The sequence below is a fragment of the Odocoileus virginianus genome, chromosome 17 (assembly GCF_023699985.2).
Source record: "Odocoileus virginianus isolate 20LAN1187 ecotype Illinois chromosome 17, Ovbor_1.2, whole genome shotgun sequence".
NCBI lineage: Eukaryota > Metazoa > Chordata > Mammalia > Artiodactyla > Cervidae > Odocoileus > Odocoileus virginianus.
Genome location: NC_069690.1, coordinates 59,923,902 through 59,947,601, shown reverse-complemented (window position 1 = coordinate 59,947,601; position 23,700 = coordinate 59,923,902). Strand labels below are relative to the sequence as shown.

Sequence of the window (23,700 nt, the reverse complement as noted above, 5' to 3'; positions counted from 1 at the left end):
TGAGAAAGATTATTAAAATGCATAAACCTTTAGCCAGACTCATTATGAAAAAAGGGGGGAGCACTCAATAAAGTTAGAAATGAAAAAGAAGTTACAACTGACCCTGCAGAAACACAAAGGCTCATAAAGACTACTACAAGCAACTATATGCCAATAAAATGGAAAACCTGGAAGAAATGGACAAATTCTTAGGAAGCAAGCAACCCAATCAAAAAATGGCTATAAGCCCTAAGTACACACTTCTCAGAGAAGACATACAGACTGCCAAGAAACACATGAAAAGATGCTCAACACCACTAATTTTTAGAGAAATGCAAATAAAAACTGCAATGAGGTATCACCTCACTCAGGTCTGAATGGCCATCATCAAAAAAATTTACAAACAATAAATGCTGGAGAGAGCGTGGAGAAAAGGGAACCCTCTTACACTGTTGGTGGAAATGTAAGCTGGTGTAGGCACTATGAAGAACAGTATGGAGGCTCCTTAAAAAACGAAAAACAGAATGGCCATATGACTGAGCGTATGCCCCCTGTTGAGCATATTGCCCAGTGGAAAGCATAGTTCAAAGATTACATGAACCCCAGCTCTATTTACAGTGGCTGGGACATGGAAGCAACGTAAATCGTCAGAGGAATGGATATGTGGTACGTATCACAGTGGAATATTTGTTGTTTAGTTGCCAGGTTGTGTCCCTACTCTTTGTAGTCCCATAGACTATAGCTCCCAGGCTGCTCTGTCCATGGGATTTCCCAGGCAAGAATACTTGAGTGGGTTGCCATTTCCTTCTCCAGGAGATCTTCCCAACCCAGGGATCAAATCTGTATCTCCTGTATTGGCAGGCAAGTTCTTTACCACTGAGCTATGAAGGAAGCCCACAAATGAAATATTACTCAGCCATTAAAAGGAACAAAACTATGTCATTTGTAGAGAGGTGGATGAACCTAGTGTCTGTCAATACAGAGTGAAGTAAGTCAGAAAGAGAAAAATACATGTTAACACTTATTTGTGGAATCTAGAAAAATGGTAAAGATGATCTTATTGCAAAACAGAAATAAAGGCACAGATGTAGAGAACAAATGTAATGGATACCAGGAGGGAAAGGGAGGGGATGAACTGGAAGAGTGGAGTCCGACATGTACACTACGGTGTGTAAAACAGAACTAATGAGAACTCCTCTACAGCTCAGGAAAGTCCTGGGTTCCGTGTGGTGACCTCGATGGGAAGGAAATCCAGAAAGCAGATATGTGCTGATGGACGGTTGGTTTACTTCTCTGCAGAGCAGAAACCGACACCGCAGAGTAAAGTAACCATAGTGCAATTAAAAAAGAAATGGTCATGCCTCAGATAGTGTGCTAATAATGAAATCGAGGGGAATGCGCTTTGAATGTCGCGTGGTTAATGAGGGCTGTTCTTTCGTGACAGTGCTGGGAGAAGGACTGGCCAAGGGAGACGGAGCCTTTCAGACAGTGCTGTGCTGCATGCAGCTTAAAGGGAAGCTCCAGCCTGTATCCCGCATTCTTGCCAAGTCGCTGACAGGAGAGTCCCTGGTATGTTGCCTGGTTCTGAATTTGAATGTCCAAGAATGGATTCACCCATTGCACTTCTTAGGTGTATTACCTGCGTCCTGTAGGTTCTGTCAGAAATCAAAGTTTATGAGTGTCTAGTTACTTCCTTTCAACATACTCATATTTAAGCATTGGATTCTTGTATTAATGTAGTTTGTGATTAAGAGATAATTTTTAAAACTTTGAAGGTATAGAATAACTATAAGTGATTTTCTTTAGAGGTATAATTTAACAGAACCTGAAGGTATTTTTGAGTTTTAAAATGCTTCTGTGGATATATGATCTTATAGGTTTCTTAAATTTAGTCATTTATTGTATAAAATGCTTAAATTTATCTAAACTAAGTAATAATTACTTTTCTTTCTGACAGTGTTAATACTCATGACTGCTCTGATGAAGTTATTTCATTCTATTCAGACCTTGGGATAAATTTCTGTATGCACTATTTAATTTTCTAGACTTTTTGTCTGTTTTCGGATGACTTAATGGAAAGACTTCCTTTTTTGAACTTTAGAATTGACAATCTGTAGAAATTGGAAGAAAAGAGATGTTACAACTTTTTTTCACCAGTTGGTAGCTGTTACAAAACTGATACTTTTTGAGTCATAATGAAAGTAAAAAAAAAAAATATATGTATACTTTGTTGTATTACAGCATGAGTTCTCTATACTTCTGAATTATCATAAACTGTGGAAAGCTGGAGCAAAGTTGTGTCTTCACTGCAAATAAATATATATCTGGTGAAAAAGAAGGAAATTAGGAAAGTACTTTGTATATTGTTGAGTGTAGTATAATGACCCATCTCAGAGGGTAATTTAGTTATTTTCTAAGGATTTATTGTGCAGCGAATTGTTTCTTTGGCTTAATAGTATCTTTTTATTTCACCATCTTAACAAATGAATATAAAAGCTAAGGTATCTTATTAATATAGCAAAATTGTATGGGTATTTTGTTCTAAATAGATGATAAAGAATATTTCTCTTTATTATTTAGATAATTCTATCTTTAAAGATCTTTTCTATTTAAATTGAGCATATTACACAGTTTTACCTGTTGAATTTTTAAATTAAAATTAAGAAGCAGTTTTCTTTCAAATCTCAAGTGAAATTTGAATTTCTCAAGAGCTAATGTTTTCTGTTTTCCTTCAACAGCTTTAATGAACCATCTTTAGGTAGTGTGATCATTGTATGTGAATCTGAATCTTAAGTAACTGAATTCACCTATTTGTTTTAGGAAAGGAGTTTTAAAAAGTTGAAGTTTATTTTTCGTTTTTACTTATCCTACTTTGAGTGATACTCATTGTGAATATGTTATTGAATTAATTTTAAATTCTTATGCAAGATGAATACAGTGTTTTAGGGCATACTGTATATTTTGTCCGGTTCATCTTTTTAACTTCCCACATAGAAGGTTGGCTTTGTTATCACCTCTAATGGTAATGAGGATAGGAGAGGAGCATAGCATTAGTTTTCTTTTTATGGGTAAACCTTAGAAATAGCCAAAGAGTAAAAAAAAAAGAAATAGCCAAAGAGTCAAGTTCAGAGTAAAAAACTAATATGCTGCTTGGTTTCCCCCTTTTTTTATTTGCCCTTTCAGAATGGGATGGTAACAAAAGATTTGACAAGGCTAAAAACACTTCTTACAGAAACAGAGGTAAGACTATTTCAGCCAATCTCTTTGGGCAGAGTTTGACTTATTCTGAGTGGCTCGTGTTCAGTATTAAGACGTGGGTGGTCACTGGGCATGAGAGGCTTTAACAGTGGGTAGGGAAGCTGTTCGACTTTCTGTAGCCAGGCTTGCTCCCATCCTGGGAGCTTTGCTTCCTCTCAAGGTGTCTGTGCATCCCAGGCCTTCTGTTTTGTCCCTAATTCTTTTTAGCTGTCTCTGTTCAATAAATGGAAAGGTGATTGGGAAATTTTGGTTTTTAACTACATCTGGCTATTAGAAAATATTTTCTAAGTAACTAATAAAAGTCTGTGATGTTTTTATGGAATGAGTTTAGGTGATGGAAATAATGTGTAACAGGGTAAATGGTGAACAGAAATATGCTCTGGTGATGAGTTGAAGGCCAGGGACAGCAGGGCATGTAAAAGGTCTGTGGATTTGTAAGTCTCAAATTCCTGTTCCTCATACAGTCATGTAAATGTATTTTTATTTAGCTGTCTCATTTTATTTTTTGTTTTATTTTAAAAATAGGTGTTTTTGTCAGTTTTTATCATAAATGGAAATCCATGTAAACTGACTGACTGATTGGCTTGTTTATTTAAAAACTGGCACCTACTATATGCCAGGTGTTATGCTTGGTGCTTTGGATACAGCCCTGAACAAGATACTCGTGGTCCTAGTCCTTGAGGAGGTTAAAGTCTTAGGGAGGAAATAGACAATAAATTAATTAATTAAACACAGGTATAGGTGTAATTCACATTGAGGTAAGTGGGATGAGCTTTCTGTGATGGAAAAATAACTGGAATGGTAGTGAGGGGATGAGACACTTAAGCTGAATTGAGAGTAGAGAACGTGCTGTGTCCTGGAGAGTGAGGTGAAGGACGTTCCCATCAGGCTGAGAGGATGAGAAGAGCACCCAGGTGTAAATCTTGACCTCCTGTAGGTCACACTTCAAATCTCATAATGCATTACAGTTCGTAGCAACAAATAAGTATGCAAAGAAGACAGTCATTATGACTTACATAAGCTGGATAAAGTTACTGTTTTGCTGCAATTCAGTAGTCTTTTGAAATATATTATTTTCTTAGTCTTATTATGAATTAACTGAAAATCAATAAGCTCTAACTTCAGAGCCATTTCCCTCTGGTATATATGTAGTCTTTTTAATTTCTAAGAAGTAAAAGAAGACAATTATAAATGTTCTAGACTTTTAAAATGAAAACATAAAATAAGATGATTTTCGTTTTAAGATTTTTGGCCTTGTTCATCTCTCTTACTACCTCAATTGAATTCGAAGCTTTACATCTGATAATCATATACAAATATATGTAAAGTTTTATTTTTGATATTTATAATCCTGTTCTGTATAAGGTTACAAATATCACTTGACTCTCATTTTGTTACCGTACTTTTGGAATAAGTGACTTAAGTTTTGTTTATAATTTCTGTGTAACCAGAGTAGTAGTATTTTTGGTTAGTGAACTGGTACTAATTTTAAAAAAAGCCATTTAGAAGAAGCTAACAGACAGTGTTACTCTTATTTATAATTATACTTGATGTGTTTAAAAATAGCAACAATTTGTTATTTAAGAATTGAACTGAGCTGATGTTTAACCTGTAAGTGCTGGCGGATTATAATAAAGACATGAAACTAAAGATGGACTAATGAAAACAGAGACACAACACATACTCTTCAGAGAAATTTCAGTGTCGAATCAGTGTTTGATTGTAAGTCTATAAGGATTCTGTCAGCGTGAAAGGTCCGCTCTCCCTGAGGGTCTCAGTAAAGACTGGCGATCAGACGCTTGTTGATGTTGCCTTTCTGTCTTGGGCTCTGAACACATGAAAAAGGTGTTTTAAAAGATACAATACATTGGAACCTAAAAGCCACAGTGGCCAATTTTCTTATTCTTACCAGCTCTTCTGATGAGGGTGGGCAGTTCACCAGTGCCCCCACCACCACCCCCTTCCAAGCTGAGAACTACAGTGTCAGCACAGACATACCCTGCCACTACAGATTGTTGTAGATGCAGACTCAAAAATACACCATATGTCTTTCCCTTTTAGCAATTACAAATGCTTTAAGCTTTATTTCATCACTAAAACATCTTCCCCCATTTTTTCTTGCATATTTGGTAAATTTATTTGGATAAATTTTTTTAGAAGAGATACTTTCAATTCATACTTGAAGTGAGTTTTTAGCTCTTACATTTATAAATTCTGTGTAATTGGAATCATATTTTAAGGGTTAGTGTGGGACTATACCATTTAGATCTTGCTTATAGAATTTTAAAGGATAGTTTAATACATCTTTTTGGTGGGTATAGAGTCTTCATAATGTGAATAGTTATGTCCTGATTTATTTGCTAGCTTATACATAGTCTTAAACTTGGTCCTCGTTCTACAAAAAAAAATTGAGTTGTCTTCAAAAACTATTTAGTAAGTAGTTTGAGAATCTGAAAGCTTTTTCCTGGTTTAGTTCCAGCCCAACCTCAAAAGGGTCCAATTTAATCAGTGACATGTAAATTACAGTGATATTGTTTCAGTTATATCCAATTAACATTTACAACATTCTTTCTATGGTACAAAACATTCCAAATTTTGTCTTGGTGTACTGTTTCCTCCTTGTTATTCAGTCAAGTATGAGATAGACACAAGAGGCATTCTGGACCTCGCTGGGCAAGATTCAGAAACTACTCAGCAGAACAGAAAAGGGAGGGGTCAAGATGTCTTTTAGGATTTCAGTCTGGCTCTTTTTGGGGAAGGTGAATCCATTAACTTGAGACAAGGAGCACTGAAGGAAGATGAGATTTGGAATTAAAGTTGATGAATTTTATTTTAGACATACTATGTTTGAAGTGCTTGGGTGGTCATCCACCCATCTACCCACCCACCCACCCATCCAGCCATCCACCCACCCACCCATTCTTCCATCCATCCACCCACCCATCCATCCATCTACCCTTTCATCCATCCACCTACCCAACCACCCACCCTTCCATCCAGCCAGCCAGCCAGCCATCCAGCCATCTACCCACCCGTCCATCCATCCACCCATCCAGCCATCTACCCACCCTTCCATCCATCCAGCCAGCCAGCCATCCAGCCATCCAGCCAGCCATCCAGCCATCCAGCCATCTACCCACTCATCCATCCACCCACCCATCCACCCATCCACCCATCCATCCATCCATCCATCCATCCATCCATCCATCCATCCATCCAGATTTACTAGGCATTCATTACATGCCAGATCCTCTGAGGCATAGGAATGCTGTCAGGCAGTTAGTTGTAGGCTGTTAACAGTGGATCTGTACGTGGCTGACAGGAACCCAGCAGGTAAATACTATAGAGTCGTTAAGTGAAAATGCTCTAGCTGGCACTCAGTTGAAACTGGGGATGTGAAGCTTACTTAGAGTAAAGTAAGAGCCAAAGAGGCATGTGGAGGACCTGTCTGTGTTGGAGGGAGTCAGAGCGAGTGGGTCCTCAGCCAGTCTCCACTGTGGGTGCAGGGCTCATCCCAGGTGGTGAGCGGTGGCGCTGCACTTGGTGGAGGTGGGGTGGGGAGGGGGTGACGCTGCCCCAGCTGGCCCTGCTCCAGGTGTTAGGAGAGGAGAGACAGACACACTGCGGGGGAGGGCGCTGCTCCCTGGGGCTCAGGGCTGGGGGCTGACACTGCTTTTGCCCACAGGTAATTTTTATGTGGGGAATTTTTGTCAGTTTCCTTAATGCGGGCCACACAATTACTTCTTTTCCATATTTAAATATGGAACCATAGAGCAAAGAGCAAAAAAGACCACTTGCAATCTTAATGTTTATTAAGTTTCTAAATACTCCATCTCAAGCTTTTTTAAAAATGTTGAAATTTTCCAAGTTTAATCAAATCAGCTAGTTATTTCTTATATAAAAATTTCTTTCATTTGAAAAATTGCAGACAGCAACTAGTAACGTCCTCTCTGGATATCATGTGGAAGACTTAGAGGAGGGTAAGTACTGAACTGTGCAGCTTCTCTAGCTGTGATTACATTTGGGCACTGCTTTTTGTTGATTAATGGGAGGGCATTTCTGAGTTATAGTACAGGTTAGTGGAAGCATAGAAGATAATATAAAGAATTCTTTTAGGAAGTAGTGTGGATGGAAGCAGTTTTTTCCCTGGCCCCTGTTCACAGAACAATAGAGGAACGGAGTTGGGAGGTAATTGCCGAAGTCCTCTGTTTCATCTCTCTTCCTCCGTATGTGTAGTTCTGAATTTAACCTCATTCTTAGCAGTCTGTGGAGGGAGACCTTTTCTCCTTCCTCACGCTCTGTCACATGCGGGTACAGTTTACTTTTTGGGAATTGTCCTGCCAGTATTAAGGTCTGTGGCTCCTCTCCTCTTCCCAGAGGAGGGTGAAGAGAGACCGGCACCCACTGAGTGTTTGCTCAGTGATGTCTCCCGGCTAGCGGCTTCCACGAAACGAGTGCTGAGTTCTCAGAGCCCTTCTCTGTCTATAAGTGATGAAACTGATGTTTGTTAAGGCTCAGTGATTTCCCAGTCACACATTCAGCAGAGGGTGGACCATAGCTTTCAGGCCAGTCTGGCTGGGTGGATCTTGTCAGGAGGCCTTGGCTGGGCGCAGGGACCTGCGCGGAGGCAGGAAGCGGCCTCGAGGTCCTGGAGGCTTACTGCTGTTGAGCCTTGATGGCCCCAGCCGCTTTTCTTGGACACTTTGTTTCCCTTGGATTATTGGTTACCTTTTATCTGAATGCAGCAAAATTCACTGTTTTCAGAAGTAAACATGTTATTTTTAGCTCCTATCTCAGAATTCACCTTTATGAGCTTTGTTTTAATTGTTAAAAAAAGGATTACTTTATGCTGTGACATGTGTCAGACACCCCTAAGGAACATGGGTGGTAATGTGGAACTTACTCCATATACAGGACTGGAATTTGTTTTACAAAATTTCCTCTTCCCAGGAGACCATAATTTCCTGATTCCGGAAGTAGTTCCTAGTAGAGGTGCAACTCATACCTAAGACGTGACAAGCATGTCAACACATCCCCCTTTAGGTGCCAGGGGAGAGACTGCACTGGGAGTATGTCCACCAGTTGCTGGGATAGAGTAAGGGTCGTTCACTTGTTTTAGCGGTTGTGTAAACTGCTTCTTCAGTGATTTCTAAGTTTCATCTGGCTAACTAATCCATTTGATTGGTGACTTACTTTTTTTGGTAGAGACAAGCATGTCATGTTCATTTTACATCATCTGAGATGATGTGTATGGAGGGTTAATAGTATTTCTTACACATTAAATATCAGCAAGCCTCAAATGATAAGACTATATCCTGATTACTCTCTAGGATCTTGTAATGGTTGGCATTTCCGCCCACCACCTAGGGGAATCACAAGCAGCGAGGAATATACTTTGTGTAAAAGGTAACGTGAATTTTTTTTTTAAACCAATGACATATCTTTATTCAAAGGATAGTTAATTTTCATTCACTTTTTGAAAATAATTCAAATTAAAGAAGATAAAGGAAGTGAAGGAAGAAGTATAATGATTGAGTAAAATGGTTTATTTTCGGTTTGAAACAGAAGCCATAATGGTCATTATCATTAAATAATAAAAATCAAAACCATATTGATGATCCTTCTTTTAATTATAAAGAACAATGATCTAAATGGAAATTGTTAAGACTTTTGTCATACCAGTTGAAATAATATGACTTAATTACTGGTCTCTTGTTTATGTGAAATTTGCCTACCTAAATTATGATGATTTAAACTGAAATTACCTTATATAAACTGAAATAGAGCATAAAATAGATAAAGAGATGTTGAATTATTTTGATAACTTTTCTAAGAAAAAAGAAAATCTATTACCTTTACATAATCTTATATAGAATTTATGAGTAGTTTATATTTGAAGGGCTAACCTGTCACAATTTAGTGATTATATGTTAAGGTAGAAAGAATGATTAAAGTCACATCAGAAGGTTCTTTTTATAAGACCTAGTGGTTTTTTAGATACAAGTTCTAATTACTCTAGATTGCTTTTGATAATGAAGGAAATTTGATATGTAGTTTTGATTGAATTGTCAAGAGGTCAGTTTTGATTTTATAGTAGAAATAAAGAAACTGAGAGGTAAATTTGAAGATTCTGGTGGCGGAGAGGTAGGATGCAATTTTATGCAAAGGACGTATAAGAAATTTTGTAGTCCAGATAGAATATCAAGCCTTCCATTTTTAGGGAAATAATTTAAAGCAATAGGAAAACAAATATTTGGCTCATTAAGATATACTAAAGAGAAAAAAATGGATGATTTTAAATGTCTTCTATGAAGCATATGAGAACTTAATAGCGTAATTTAAGTTCAAATACTTCGTGTATCATCAAAAAAAAAGCTTTAAACACACCTGTCTTTTCAAGTAGGATGAGCCACCTGATGGTTCATTTTATATTTCTTATTGTCCATATTTTTCCAATTGAAAAATTACCTAAAACATGGCATCCTTTTTAACCCATTTGCTATTTATAACTTTTCATTTTTTTTCCTCTCAGAAGATCTTTCATTAATTTTTTAATGTTTCAATTGTTTAAAAACTGACTGGATCTCTTACTTCATAGAGTATTTAAAACTTAAGGTTACTGATCAGTCTTGCATTTTTATCTGTTTTGACTATCGAATTGTCAGTTTAATTTTCTGAGTCATAAATGTTGAGAAATCATTAACTATATATCCTTTAAAATGAACATTTGTGAATTTACCCATTGAAGAACTTAATCTATTGAAATAATTAAGATTCTTATATAAAACTTTTATTCTTAATTTATTTAAAACTTAAAGCAAATTAATACAGTCCAGTATTTTCAATGAAATATAGGTAATAGTAATGTAGAGAAGAGTGAAGGCATTACATTTGAAGGTGAAAAGTAGAAGTCTTGAAATGTTAATTCAGTGACATATTTTTTTTCAGAACAAAATTCCTAGGATGTGGAACTTTTTCCATGGGTCCTCTCAGTTTGGGGCTAGGGCGTGCCTGTGCTTGAGGAACTAGTCCCCTTGGTGTCAGTGTTGCTTTAGAGAAACTGCTCTGGGAAGACTTGTCTAAGAGGGTGGTTTATCACCAAGGAGACTCCCTTTCAATGCCCATTGTTGTGGGTGGGGATGGTTGTGAATATGTTCTGCTTTGTCACCCCTTATTCCAGAGAAAGAGCTCAGTGCATGTGGGGGGAGAGGGGTTGCTGCTTTGTGAACTGTTGTGAATGTTCTCTAACCTCATCTTCCTCCTCTGTGATAAACAAACCCTTTCAGGAGATGAAGTTTTGTTTTTGTTACTGAAGAGATGGAGGGCAAATGCTGGAAGTTTATCTTTTAAATGGTCCAACAAAGTATATGATAAAACAGTCTTTCCTATTCTACTTAGATTTTTAGAGCAAGGAATCTGTAGGTATGGTGCGCAGTGTACTTCAGCACATTCCCAGGAAGAACTAGCAGAATGGCAGAAAAGATATGCTTCACGGTTGATAAAATTGAAACAGCAAAATGAGAATAAACAGCTCTCAGGCAGTTACATGGAAACCTTGATAGAAAAGTGGATGAATTCATTATCTCCTGAGAAAGTGGTGAGGAAAATAAACTGCATTTTTTGTTTGTTTGTTTGTTTTAAACAGTGACCTTGTTTGAATCTTGACTTTATTTTGTGCTGTGTTTTGGTTTATATCCCTATCCTCTGTGAAACACTTGATTCTTGATAAAGTGTTTTGTTAGCAAAAGTAGACTCATTTACTAAAATAAAGTGCAGAACTAAGCCGTTTGTTTGGAGACTTGCAGGAATTATATTAACTTGTCTTCATTCAGGGAGTTTTTACTGCCATTTTGTTGTTGTTATTGTTAGTTTTCTTATGTCTCTTAGTTTAGCTTTATTATATTTTGTACTTATAAAAATAACTGAGAATTAATGTATAAAGTACCTTGCTTTGTAAACAGTTCCATCAGCATCTTTACCGTTGACATTTATTTACCATGCCAAAGCATCTGTGTTCTTAGGAATGAGAGCATAATGGGACCTGCTGTCTGTTTTCAGCTCAGTGAGTGTGTGGAAGGAGTGAAGGTAGAGCATGACCCCGGTCTGTCCGTCACCGTCAATACCAAAAAGTCCCACCAGACCTGGACCTTCGCTCTCACCTGTAAGGTATGAGTTTTGTGATAATTAAACACTGTGAATTTCTTTCCATTTTCTTAGAGTTTTATTGGACCTTTAAATCTGTATATTGAAAGAGCATTGAAAATTATGTAGGTTCTATATTATAATAAAGTATTTCTTGATATATTTTGATCATCAAGAATATAGTTTTTTGTTTTTTGGGGTTTTTTTAAGATTTTTGAGATGATATCTGTGTAGATACTGAGATACTTATTTATTTATTTATTTGGTGAAGCTATGTTTGACATATTTGACATGTTGTCTTCCAAATTTGAAATGTAGGATGGGGTTCATGGCTTACAGTTAACTATTTAAAAGTTGAATTGTTTAATCTGGCAGTTCTAAACTATTGAAACAACAACTTGTTTTTATTTTTTATTTCATGAAATCACAAATTCTGTGATAACAGATTTTTAATTTGAGGCATTTTCTGCAGTGCTTCCTATCTTGAATTATAATGTTTAAAGTTTAAGAATGAAGCAAAGTAAACAATTTCTGTTAATATGTGCAGTGGAAAAAGTTTTGTGTACTTTTTTGTAATGTTTCCTCCACTGTACCATCTGCATCTTGGGATGAAAAATCTGGGAACATTTGGCTTCAGCCTTGAACCCAATCCAGTGCTTTCAGAAGTAACTGCTCTCCTGTGAAGACTTCCTACTTGAGGCCAAGGGATGGCAAATTGGAGGTGATGGTGGTACAGGGTGAAAGCGTTTGCCACAGTGAAAGATGAATGTATCGCAGAAAGAGCAGGGAGGCTAGAAATGTAGTGTAAATATATCATTTTTGGAAATGGCAACCTTATTGAAATATAATTGACATCATAAATATATCATTTTAACAAATGATTTTTTTAACCTTTCTGATTTTTTTTTTCTTAAATGGCTTGTGAGTACAATTTGTATTTTTAATATAGTATCTTAGAAGCATGGGAACGTAAGTCCCTTATGGAAATATTTTCATTGAAGAGCCCAATTACAACTGGATTTTTCAACCCCTTGTACTCAATGAATTATTTTAACTTCCTTGTAGCCTGCAAGAATGCTGTGTCGTGTAGCATTGCTTTATGATGCTCATCGTCCTCATTTTAGTATCATTGCAATATCTGCCGGAGATAGTACTACCCAGGTATCACAAGAAGTCCCAGAAAACTGTCAAGAATGGATAGGAGGGAAGATGGCCCCAAATGGATTAGATCATTACGTGTATAAAGTCGGGATAGCATTTAACACAGAAATATTTGGAACTTTTCGCCAAACCATAGTTTTCGACTTTGGATTGGAACCAGTACTCATGCAAAGAGTAATGATTGATGCAGCTTCTACAGAAGGTAATATTTAGACTTTTTCCCCCTGATACGATGTATTAAAAGGCACTATAACAGCAACATTAAAAGATATGTATTGGCCTCTAAATATTCCATGGTTAGGGAGGGACAGTAAGGAAAAAGATCCCAAGTTTTTAAAAGACTCATTTACTGTATGATGGAATTAGAATGTTTGCATTATACCCTGGTCACTTTATACAGTCATCAGACAAAGCTCTCTTTGAGGTTCCCCAGACAGGTATGAGTAGGTGATCAGTTCTCTTTTTGGTCTGCCAACTTCATTGGTTGATTTTATTCAGCACAGTAAAACCTTTCAGTATTAATTTGGGTAGAGTATAATTTTAATGGTAATTGTGAATACACCTACAGTGTCTGTTTCCATGTTCTACTGACGGTCAAGTTAACTTTGTTCTTATTAGTACATTACCTCTGAATGAAAAGTCCTAAATACTAGATTTCATAAGTTGATTTTACTAGTATAAAGGAGACCAAGGTGCCTTTACTAGGATCTGCTTCATGGTCTTGGGAAGAGGTCCTCGTTTCAACATGTAGGCACCTGTGGAGATGATGAATTACTGTGAATTATCTATTACTGCCTCAACTTAAATTTTATGCCAAGATCCAGCTGGTTAAGGGAGGGGCATGCTAGCTTGCATTTCTTTGACTCTTGGTTGGATTTGGTGGTGGTTTACTGACTCCTGGTAGTGTCTGACTCTTTGAGATCCTATGGACTGTAGCCCCCCCAGGCTCCTCTGTTCAGGGAATTTCCCAGGCATGAATACTGGAGTGGGTTGCCATTTCCTTCTCCAGGGGATCTTCCTGACCCAGGGGTTGAACCTACATCTTCTGCATTGCAGGTGGACTCTTTACTGCTGAGCCACCAGGGAAGCCCCATATGAATTTAAAAAAAATTTTAGGCGGGTGTTCAAGATGTGCTTCTCACAAATTTGTGGCAAAGGACATTTACAGAAAAAGAAAGTGACTTTTCCCCTTGCTTAGAACACAAACTGTTTTAATAAACTTTATACCTCAACTTTGAGTAATGGAAGATTTTTGCTTGACAAAACTGGTTTGGAATTCTGCTTTGAATATCTGGAAGCTATATGTTGGAAATTAATTCTTACATTTAAATTTGAAAACTTGATGTTATTCATTACTTTTGGTCTAGCAATATATGTTAACATTAGCATTAAAAGTTAGTATGTCTTAAAAATTATCTCCAGCTGTCAAAGTTGTTGGTAAATTAAGGACATATACACACACAGACAACTATACATATATAAATATATATAATATTTATTATTACAGCATCAGAAAATTAATAGAAAAATAGCTTTTAAACCAGTTCACCTGTTAACAAACCCTAGATACAGCTGAGTGGGAGCGTGTAAGGAGCGTGAGGCGCTCGTTTGCTGTCACTCCGCCGTTTAAGCTTTTGTTGGCCTCATTAAGAGAGCGGATGTTCATCTCGCCTCTGTATAGCTGTCTTAGTGAAAGGGACGATGTTGAAAAGGATAGCTGAAATCCTGGTGTGGGTTTCCTTTGGAATTTTGTTTTATTAAAGCCACAGACCCAGATGTTTTCTAAGGAAGAGTGTTGTGTCCAGTTTTGGAATTAGGAATCATTTCATCTCATTCTATTTAAGAACTAGATAAATATACCTGTTTTTAATAAATTCCACATTTAACATGCATTTATGGCATACCTCTTTACCCCTTGTGCTAAGTGCAAAGAACACTGGATTTTTTCCTCCTTGCTTCTTATCTTACCCACTGTCCAGGTTTTCTTAAGGATAGTTTTCAAGTCTGCTGTACTACATACTTAAGGAGAAAATGGACCAACCCTTTGGATACTTTATTAGAATAGTAATTATACAGCTGAAATGAGAGCATTTGCTGTTCATCGTAATCAGAGGGGTGAGGGAAGTTGGGCAGCAAATCTTGTGTCCCACAGGTTTACTCCAGCCTTGAATTCTATTTTTGATAGTAGCAGTTCTTCCCGTATGTTATCTTCAGGAAATTAGCCATGTTCTAACTATCTTTAAGTTTTTCTTATGAATTTCTCTTAAAATACTTGTATAGCTTCTACCCATCATATCTCAGGGTAACAAATTCCATAGGTTTATAATTTGTCAGGATTTCAGATTTATTATTATAGAAGTTGGTTAATAAAGCAGCGTTAAACTCTTCCTAAGTGATTTTATGAATATTGATTCTAACCTGTTCACGTTTCATCTTCCCAGAACTTTTCTTTTTAGCCCAATCTAGATTGAAGAAAAGTACTTAATTATCAAGAATGAACTGGTTCAGGCCACCCTGAGTGGTGCACACATCTGGGTTAGATGTTGGCAGGTGTGCATGTGTGTGCACGTGGGATGAAATGAGCCCCAAGAGTGGTTGTGTCCAGTGTCCCCAGGGGGAGCCTTAGCTTCCTCCTCTGTTTAAAGAGGAGCTCTTAGGACCTAACGACCTTTAAAGGTCATTGAATGGGAATTAAACAAGTTTAATTTAAAGAAGCTTTTTACTGCTGAAAGGACGGGAGGCAGAATTTTGTTTCAAGACCAGCATGACTAGGGAAACAGAAGTGGTTCTTGCAGGAGAAATTCCTCAGTAGTCGCTGGCCCGGCTCATATTGGACACCTGAGTTAATGGCCGAGATCCGTGTTTGTAGACTTTCTGATGCCGGCACGCAAGGATTTTCTCAAGATTGTTCTTTCTGCTCCCCTAGCTCTCCTCTCTTCTGTTATTGTATTTACAGTTAGTAAAAAGAGGGAAGAAAAGTTAGCATTGTTTTGGATTTGTTTTGAAATTCTTGTGCTTCCTGCTGAAGACACTCATTTTAAAAATTTCATAAAATCATGGCACTAAATAGATGAAATGAGAAAAACAAATACTATTTCTCAAGGCACTTTTACCAAAAAGCCTGAATACTTTTAGCCCAGGGTGGAATGATTTTCTGTATAATTTGCTTTATATATTAAATAGGTAATACAAAAAGTTTTTTTTAGAGGAAAGTTGTACCATTTTAGTTTTGTTTTTATCCCAGTTACTTAAATGTCGAGAATAACTAGTGACTTTTTAAAGAATGGGAATATAATATTGATGTAGGCATAGTCTGAATCCATTCCTTATTTAAAATAAATTTATGAAGTATCATTTCCCTATGCCCAAAGAATACACATCCTTTTATTATATATTAAATTGTTCAGTACTGTGCAGAGTTTAGTTTTTTATTTTAAAGGGCTGGTTATTTGGATTGTCACTGTACCATTTGTATTTCTTCTTTTGACTTTTGAATTAAGGAAGAAAAGTAAGTACATTCTTGCTATTTTGTTAATAGTATCTGATCTTTAGTGACAATATAGTCTTGCTTTAGGAATGTTGGCGTTTGTATAATTTAAATATCTTTTATAGCTATGCTCTAATGAATGAGTAGGAAAGGTCCAATATTAGAGTGATTTAGGACGAAAATGCAGTTAGTTTACTTTATGAAACTTCTGCTTTTGAGGCTGTTGCAAAAACCAACCATCATTGTCTGTTCCAGAGTATTTTTAAAATGCAAAATTTCAATAAGAAAACCATCTTTGTATCTTGATGGTTATACTACTGTTTATATAGCTGTTTGATGAATAATAAAACTTGGTTCCTTTGCAAGGAACAAAGACTAGAAATCAGGACTTTTCCATTTTAATTTTTAAAGATAATTAGGATGAACTATTTTCTGATACTGAGAAATTTCTCTTGGAGGATGACTATACTACTATGTTTATAATTTATATATAGCATTTTAATATAGTAAAAGCTGTCACTAAGCAAGACAAGACAATTATACAATCTGCTCTCATTTCATAGATAGCACAGTTTAACTTTGTACTTTGGAGACTAATCTCTGTTTAAACTTGTTATTATTTCTTCCTGAAATTTTAATAAGTTATAAGACCTTCTTTCCAATTATGTTAAATAAAAACTGGGTCTTAGCCTAGTGAGTTGGTCAGGTCTCATATCGAAGGTGTCTGTATTCCATTCAGCAGAAGGCTGAGACGCACTGCACACAGTGAGCCTGTTATGCTCAGAGTTTTCGTTGCGACACGTTTTGCCCTGTGCCGCATTTTCCCTAGAGCTGGCAAGCTCAAACAGCCATTCATTTTGACATTGTGCCCTACTCACCATGCAATTTAACTGAGGCTAAACTGGATTTATCTGAAATGGCATTTGAATAGTACATTGTACCATGTTTTAATGTGCAGTTTAATGTGGGAAAAAGACACAAAAGTTTTTTGTTTGTTGTAGGTTGATTTTCAGAGGGTTTCACTGTGCTTTACCACACAAGAGTTAACCTGTCACAGTTTTCTAATCTTTTTCTATAATGGGGCAGGTATTGCTGGTAGGAGGAGAAAAGTGATCATCACCTAATAAAAATTTGTCTTATGAAAGATTTACCATACTTTCTGCAGATCAGATTTCTCTTGACTGAAGAGTTAAATTCTAAATTCTCTTCTGTATTTTTAAAATGTTAATAACTATTTCTGGTGTGTCCCAGCCTGAGGTAGAAAAGAATATTTTTTACATGTATTCCTATTTATGTTATTTTGTTAATCTAGACCCCCCCAAAAAAAAGATTTCTGATGTGGGAACAATACTCTGTCAAATGGGGTTTTGTACTATTTCATTTTTAAGAACTTTAGCTCTAGCATACAAAATTCTCATACCAAAATGCATAATGTATTACTTGAGAATTTTAATGTTGTGTTCCTTTATAAATGTGTTTTTTGTTTCCATTTAGATCTTGAGTACCTGATGCATGCAAAACAACAGCTAGTAACTACAGCTAAACGTTGGGATTCTTCTTCTAAGACTATTATAGATTTTGAACCTAATGAAACTACTGATTTGGAGAAGAGCCTTCTTATCAGATACCAAATTCCTCTCTCTGCTGACCAGCTGTTTACCCAGTCCGTTTTAGACAAATCATTGACCAAGACCAACTATCAGTCACGGTTGCATGACCTTCTTTATATTGAGGAGATAGCCCAGTATAAGGAAGTCAGCAAGTAAGTTACTTTAGAAACACTTCTTTCCTTCTTTTTAAAAATCTCCCCTTTGGATGGTATTGTTCATATTTAAACTAAGGAGGGGTGCCTTGGTGAAGTCAGGTCGTGAACTGGCCGTTACTCAGTAGCTGCTCTTCAGCACCGGTGCATGAGCCTCTCCAGGCAAGAACTCTGCTCACCTTGGCGTCTCTCATGTTTAGTACCTCCTTCAGCTCCACACGACCCTCTGCCGTGTTCTGGGAGAATGAGCACATACATGGTCCTTGCTCTTGAGGAGGTTTCTCTCGGTGGTGGAGCAAGCACTCAGTGATTTTTTTTTTTTTTTTTTTTTTGAAAAAATGTACAAAAACTGGCAGAGACCACATATTTTGAAAAGTAATCATGAGAGTTGTATTGAGGGAATTCATACTGGTTCCTTACATTTTAATTACAAGGATTGGACTGTATAGGAACACTCAGAGATAGTGTAGGCTCAGTTCCAGGCCTCCGAAGTGAAGTGAATGTTGCAGTAACGCAGCTCACATGGATTTGTTGGTTTCCCGGTGCACATATGAGTTAGGGTTACACTATGCTGTAGGCTATTAAGTGAAATAGCATTATGTCTAAAACAATGTACACATCCCAAGTAATAATACTTTATTGCTAAAAATCGCCGACCATCATCTGGCAGGTCGTCATCTCTCTGCTGCTGGAGGGTCTTGTGTCAGGTGTTGATGGCTGCTGACTGGTTAGGGTGGTGGTTGCTGAAGGTTGGGGTGGCTGTGTCAATTTCTTAAAAGGCAGCAATGAAGTTTGCTGCATCAATTGACTCTTCCTTTCGTGAACCATTTTTCTGGAGTATGCGGTGCTTTTTGAGAGCGTTTTATCCACAGTTAGAACTTCTTTCAAAATTGGAGTCAGTCCTCTCAAACCCTGCCACTGCTTTATCAGCTAGGTTTGTGTCATATTCTAAATCCTCTGTTGTCATTTCAGCAGTCTTCACAGCCTCTTCACCAGGTGTAGATTGCATCTTAAACCACTTTCTTTGCTCATCCATCAAAAGCAACTCCCAGCTGTTAAAGTTTTATCACAGTTTGCACAGTTGAGTCATGTCTTCAGGCTCCACTTCCCCTTCCCTTGCTGCTACTACCACATCTGCAGCTCCTTCCTCCACTGAAGTCTTGAACCCCTCCAAGTCATCATTCCAACAAGACTGTGATTGATGTTGATATTTTGACCTCTTCCCATGATTCATGCATGTTCTTAATGGCATCCAGGATTGTGAATCCTTGACAGAAGATTTCTAGTTTACTTTGCTGAGGTCTGTCAGAGGAATCACTGTCTATGGCACACTTATTATTTCTTAAATAATAAGATTTGGAAGTCTAAATTACTCCTTGATCCATGAGCTTTAGCATGGATCTGTGTTAGCAGAATGGATCAGCATTAGTCATGTTGTTCATCTCCATCAGACCTCTTGGGTGACCAGGTGCATTGTCAGTGAGCAGTAGTGATTTGAAAGGAATCCTGTTTGCTGAGCAGATGTCAACAGTGGGCTTACAGTATTTAGTAAACTATATTGTAAACAGATGCGCCATCATTCAGGCTTTGTTGCCCCATTTATAGAGCATAGATGGAGTAGATTTAGCATAATTCTTAAGGGTCTTAGGGTTTTGGGAATGATAAGTGAACATTGGCTTCAACTTAAAGCCATCAAGTGCGTTAGCCCATAATGAGATTCAGCCTGTTCTTTGAAGCCAGGCATGGACTTCTCTCTGACTGTAAAGTCCCAGGTAGAGTCTTCTTCCGATAGAAGGCTGTTTCGTCTACACTGAGAGTCTGCTGGTTAGCGCAGCCACCTTCATTAATTATCTGAGCTCCATCTTCTGGGTGACTTGTTACAGCCTTTATATCAGAGTTTGCTGCTTCACCTTGCACTTTTACGTTATGGAGATGGTTTCTTTCTTAACCTCATAAACCAAACTCTGCTAGCTTCCAGTTTTTCTTCTGTGGCTTCCTCCCTCTCTGAATTCAGTTCAGCTCAGTTGTTCAGTCATGCCCAACTCTTTGTGACCCCACGGACTGTAGCATGCCAGGCCTCCTTGTCCCATTACCAACTCCTGGAGTTTACTCAAACTCATGTCTGTTGAGTCAGTGATGCCATCCAACCATCTCGTCCTCTCGTCCCCTTCTCCTCCTGCCTTCAGTCTTGCCCAGCATCAGGGTCTTTTCCAGTGAGTCAGTTCTTTGCATCAGGTAGCCAGAGTATTGGAGTTTCAGCTTCAGCATCAGTCCTTCCAATGAATATTCAGGACTGATTTCCTTTAGGATGGACTGGTTGGATCTCCTTGCTGCCCATGGGACTCCCTCCCTCAGCCTGTGTAGAATTGTCAGGGCTTATTCTGGATGAGGCTTTGGTTGAAGGGAGTGTTGTGGCTGGTATCACGTATCCAAACAACTAGCATTTTCTCCATATCAGCAGTAAAGCTGTTTTTCATTCTTACCATTTGTGTGTTCACTGAAATACAACGTCTAATTTCCTTCAAGAACTTTTCCTCCGCTTTCACAACTTTGGCTAACTGGTGCAAAAGGCCTAACTTTTGGCCTGTCTTAGCTTCAACAGGCTTTCTTCATTAAGCTTATGAATCATTTCTAGCTTTTGGTTTAAAGTGAGAGGCGTGACTCTTCCTTTCACTTGAGGCTGATTATAGGGTTATTAATTGGCCTAATTTCATTATTGTTGTGTGTCAGGGAATAGGGGGCCTGAGGAGAGCAAGAGAGATGGGGGAATGGCCAGGTGTGGAGTGGTCAGAACACACTCATTTGTTGACTGCTGTCTTGAATGGTTGCATTTCGTGGCATCCCAAAACAGTTAAAGTGGTAACATCAAAGATCACCACCACACATGTAATTATAGTGGAAAAGCTTGAAATACTGTGACAGCTACCAAAATGTTACAGAGATGTGTAATAAACAGTTGTTGGAAAAAATGGTGCCTATAGCCTTGCTTGACTTAGGGTTGCCATAGACATTCAATTTGTTAAAAAAAAAAACAACTAAACAAAAGCAGTATCTGCAAAGGACCATAAAGTACAATAAAACGAGCTATGCCTGTGCTTTTACATGATCGCCTTAGAATTCCCTTTTTGAAAATAGATTGAATGAAACCTCTCAAGATTAGACAAAATGTATTTTGACTTGAGGCTGAATTTGATAGGTACATATATATATATATACATATATATGTATATATATATATATACACACATATTTTTTTTAAGAGATGATTTTTTTCAAAGCAGTCCAGATATTAAGATTTCTTTTTATGTTAAGTTTTAGTGTGAGACATTTGGAGTTGTTAAGAATAATGCTGCCTTTCATTTAAGTTTTAAAATATGGTTCTGAGTTCTTTCCAGAATTTTTTTTCAACTTCTCTTGTCCTCAGCTACATACTGCTCTGCATTCAACAACGATTCCACCTTGAACTGAAATAGTTTCATTGTAAGATAAACATTCTCAAAAGAAACTGGCTCTGGCTGAGGCTGCTGTGTGTGTGTGCGTCAGAGTGGCCGTGGCCTGCTGGGTCGGGGCGCTGGGTCGGGACGCCGGCAGAGCGGGCCTGCCGCGTGTCTGCTCATTTGGGCGTCGCGTTGCAGTGCTGAGGCCTCTGCTGCTCCAGCCTAGGTTGGCCTCAGGAGACCCGGGTGTGTTTTGGCTTGTGACCTTGGTTGACTTTTGTTGTCAGTTATTTAGTCAGAAATTGCACAAAAGGAAATTCACTCTATAGCTTTGAAGTTTTGTTTTCAAGTTATACTCAATAGGTCTTCCCTGGTGGTTCAGACGGTAAAGAATCCGCCTGAAATGCGGGAGACCTGTACTCAATCCCTGGGTTGGGAACATCCCTTGGAGAAGGGAACAGCTACACACTCCAGTATTCTGGCCTGGAGAATTCCGTGGACTGTATAAGTCCATGGGGTCACAAAGAGTCAGACAGGACTGAGTGGCTTTTTCAAGAGGTTTAACTATTTCTAATGGAAATAACTATTTCTGATGGAACCATATATCTTTTATCTTCTTGTTTAGTCACTAAGTTGTGTCTGACTCTTTGCTACCCCAGCACACCAGGTTTCACTGTCTCCTGGAGTTTGCTCAAACTCATGTTCATTGAGTCAGTGATCCCATCCATCCATCTCATCCTCTGTCACCCCCTTCTCCTTTTGCCTTCAGTCTTTCCCAGCCTTAGGGTCTTTTCTAATGAGTCGGCTCTTCTCATCAGGCGAAAGAAAGTATTAGAGCTTCAGCTTCACCATCAGTCCTTCCAGTGAATATTCTGGGTTAACTTACTTCCATGGGCTACTCTTCTGCCACTTCCAAAAATGTTAGAAATTCTGTAAGCTTTAAAGTTGATTTCAAAGTGTGGTGTGTAACAATGGAAATATCTTTGCTAATTATAGGATGTATTTTATACTCTACGTATTTGAGTTATTAAATCTGAAAAATGCATATTATTTAAAATACTTAAAACTTACTAATGTCTTTCTAGTTTCAGCCTTTTAATCTTTTAGAAAAATTAAATATTGGTAACTTGTTACTTTCAGAAGGTCTCTGATGTTTGCTTCGTGAACAAGCTTTATTTCTTAGTGCACTTATTTTCCAGTGCCTCTGCCGTACGAGTTTTGCTGCAGGGCACAACTGAGTGTCGTAGAAGAATCCTCTTACCGCTTGAAAACTGTGAGATTAAGTTTTCATGCCTAAGTTGTGACCAAGTGTTTGGGGATGGCAGATTCTAAAACAGGTGTAACAGTAAGACTTTAAATATTACCCAAGTTAGTTGAGAGAATATTATAGGGTTGTAAGAATTTGTTAGGGAATAATATAAAGTACTTGAAATGGGAATATGGTGCCTTGGAAAAACTCAGATTATTACAAACATGTACTATTAATTCAGTGAACAAAATTACTGAGTATTCAAAGTGTCAGGTTCTAGGCTGGTCTTTGCTGATTCTAATGCAAGCAAGTTATGTTTCCTTGTCCCCCCAAAGCTTGAATGGCCTTTCAAGTCTGCTGTCTGGACTAGTTGGCATTTAAGCTGAATTTTGAAAAGCAGAATTGTCAGGTGGCAAAATAGGACAAAGGTACTTAGTTTGAAGAAACAGGATATGAGAATTAGAGCATAAGAGTTTTGGGGGAGACGGCAAGTTGGTCATCATAATTTTAATGGAGGGTGCTATGTGGTGGAGTGGGGTTGGTGAGATAGAAACCTGTTTAAACTTTACCCACAGACCTGTGTATCATCAGACTCACATTTTACAGAGATTCTCCAGTGGTGGTTTAGAGAATAGATTGGAAGCCAGAAGTTGTGGAAGGAGTTTGTTAACAGTCATCCAGGTTAGCAATGCTGAGATGCAGATGATTAGGAAAAAGAGGAACTAGCAGGGCCTGGTGGTTAATGTGGCAGGGATTGAAGGTTGGTAAGAGAGACAAAGTCCAAGACAGCGTTTGGCTGGGACCCCAGGTAAACAGGGCCCTTACCTGGGCCGTGCGACACACGGGAGGGTTGGCATATGGGAGCGTGGAGGGAGGCTGGGTGCACAGTCTCTTCTGTTTGCACTGAGTTTACAGAGCACGTAATCCAGGGCGCGCTTTTGTCAGTTGGGTTTACAGCCCTGAGCTGAGACATCTTGGAGAGGGTGACCTTGGTTGGTGAGAGGGTGACCTAAGTGACACAAGAAGAGGGCGGGGTGGGTGGTGCCTAGCTGGGAGGTCGAGGATCAGGTGGAAGGGCAGGAAGGGAACTCTGGAGAGTGTGACTGGACAGAAGCCAGTGGGAGAAGGAGTTTAAAAGAAATGGAAAGTGGTTGCAAAGTAATAATAATGAAAAACAAAGTCAGAAATCTTCATCAACATTGGCAACATAGACGTCATTTGTGAG

The 23,700-nt window shown here is 38.1% G+C and overlaps 1 protein-coding gene across 14 annotated transcripts in view; it reads left to right on the top strand.

Annotated features, from left to right (window-relative positions):
* The window catches only part of HELZ (helicase with zinc finger), a 148,538-nt gene that overhangs the window by 39,117 nt on the left and 85,721 nt on the right, over nt 1-23,700 (top strand). For all 14 annotated transcript variants that reach the window (XM_070480144.1, XM_070480137.1, XM_070480138.1 and 11 more), the window contains 8 exons: nt 1,424-1,548; nt 3,163-3,219; nt 7,166-7,217; nt 8,568-8,643; nt 10,636-10,834; nt 11,296-11,403; nt 12,445-12,742; nt 17,522-17,789. In XM_070480144.1, coding sequence (XP_070336245.1) covers nt 1,424-1,548; nt 3,163-3,219; nt 7,166-7,217; nt 8,568-8,643; nt 10,636-10,834; nt 11,296-11,403; nt 12,445-12,742; nt 17,522-17,789 — 1,183 coding nt within the window. The remainder of the gene's footprint in view (nt 1-1,423; nt 1,549-3,162; nt 3,220-7,165; nt 7,218-8,567; nt 8,644-10,635; nt 10,835-11,295; nt 11,404-12,444; nt 12,743-17,521; nt 17,790-23,700) is intronic.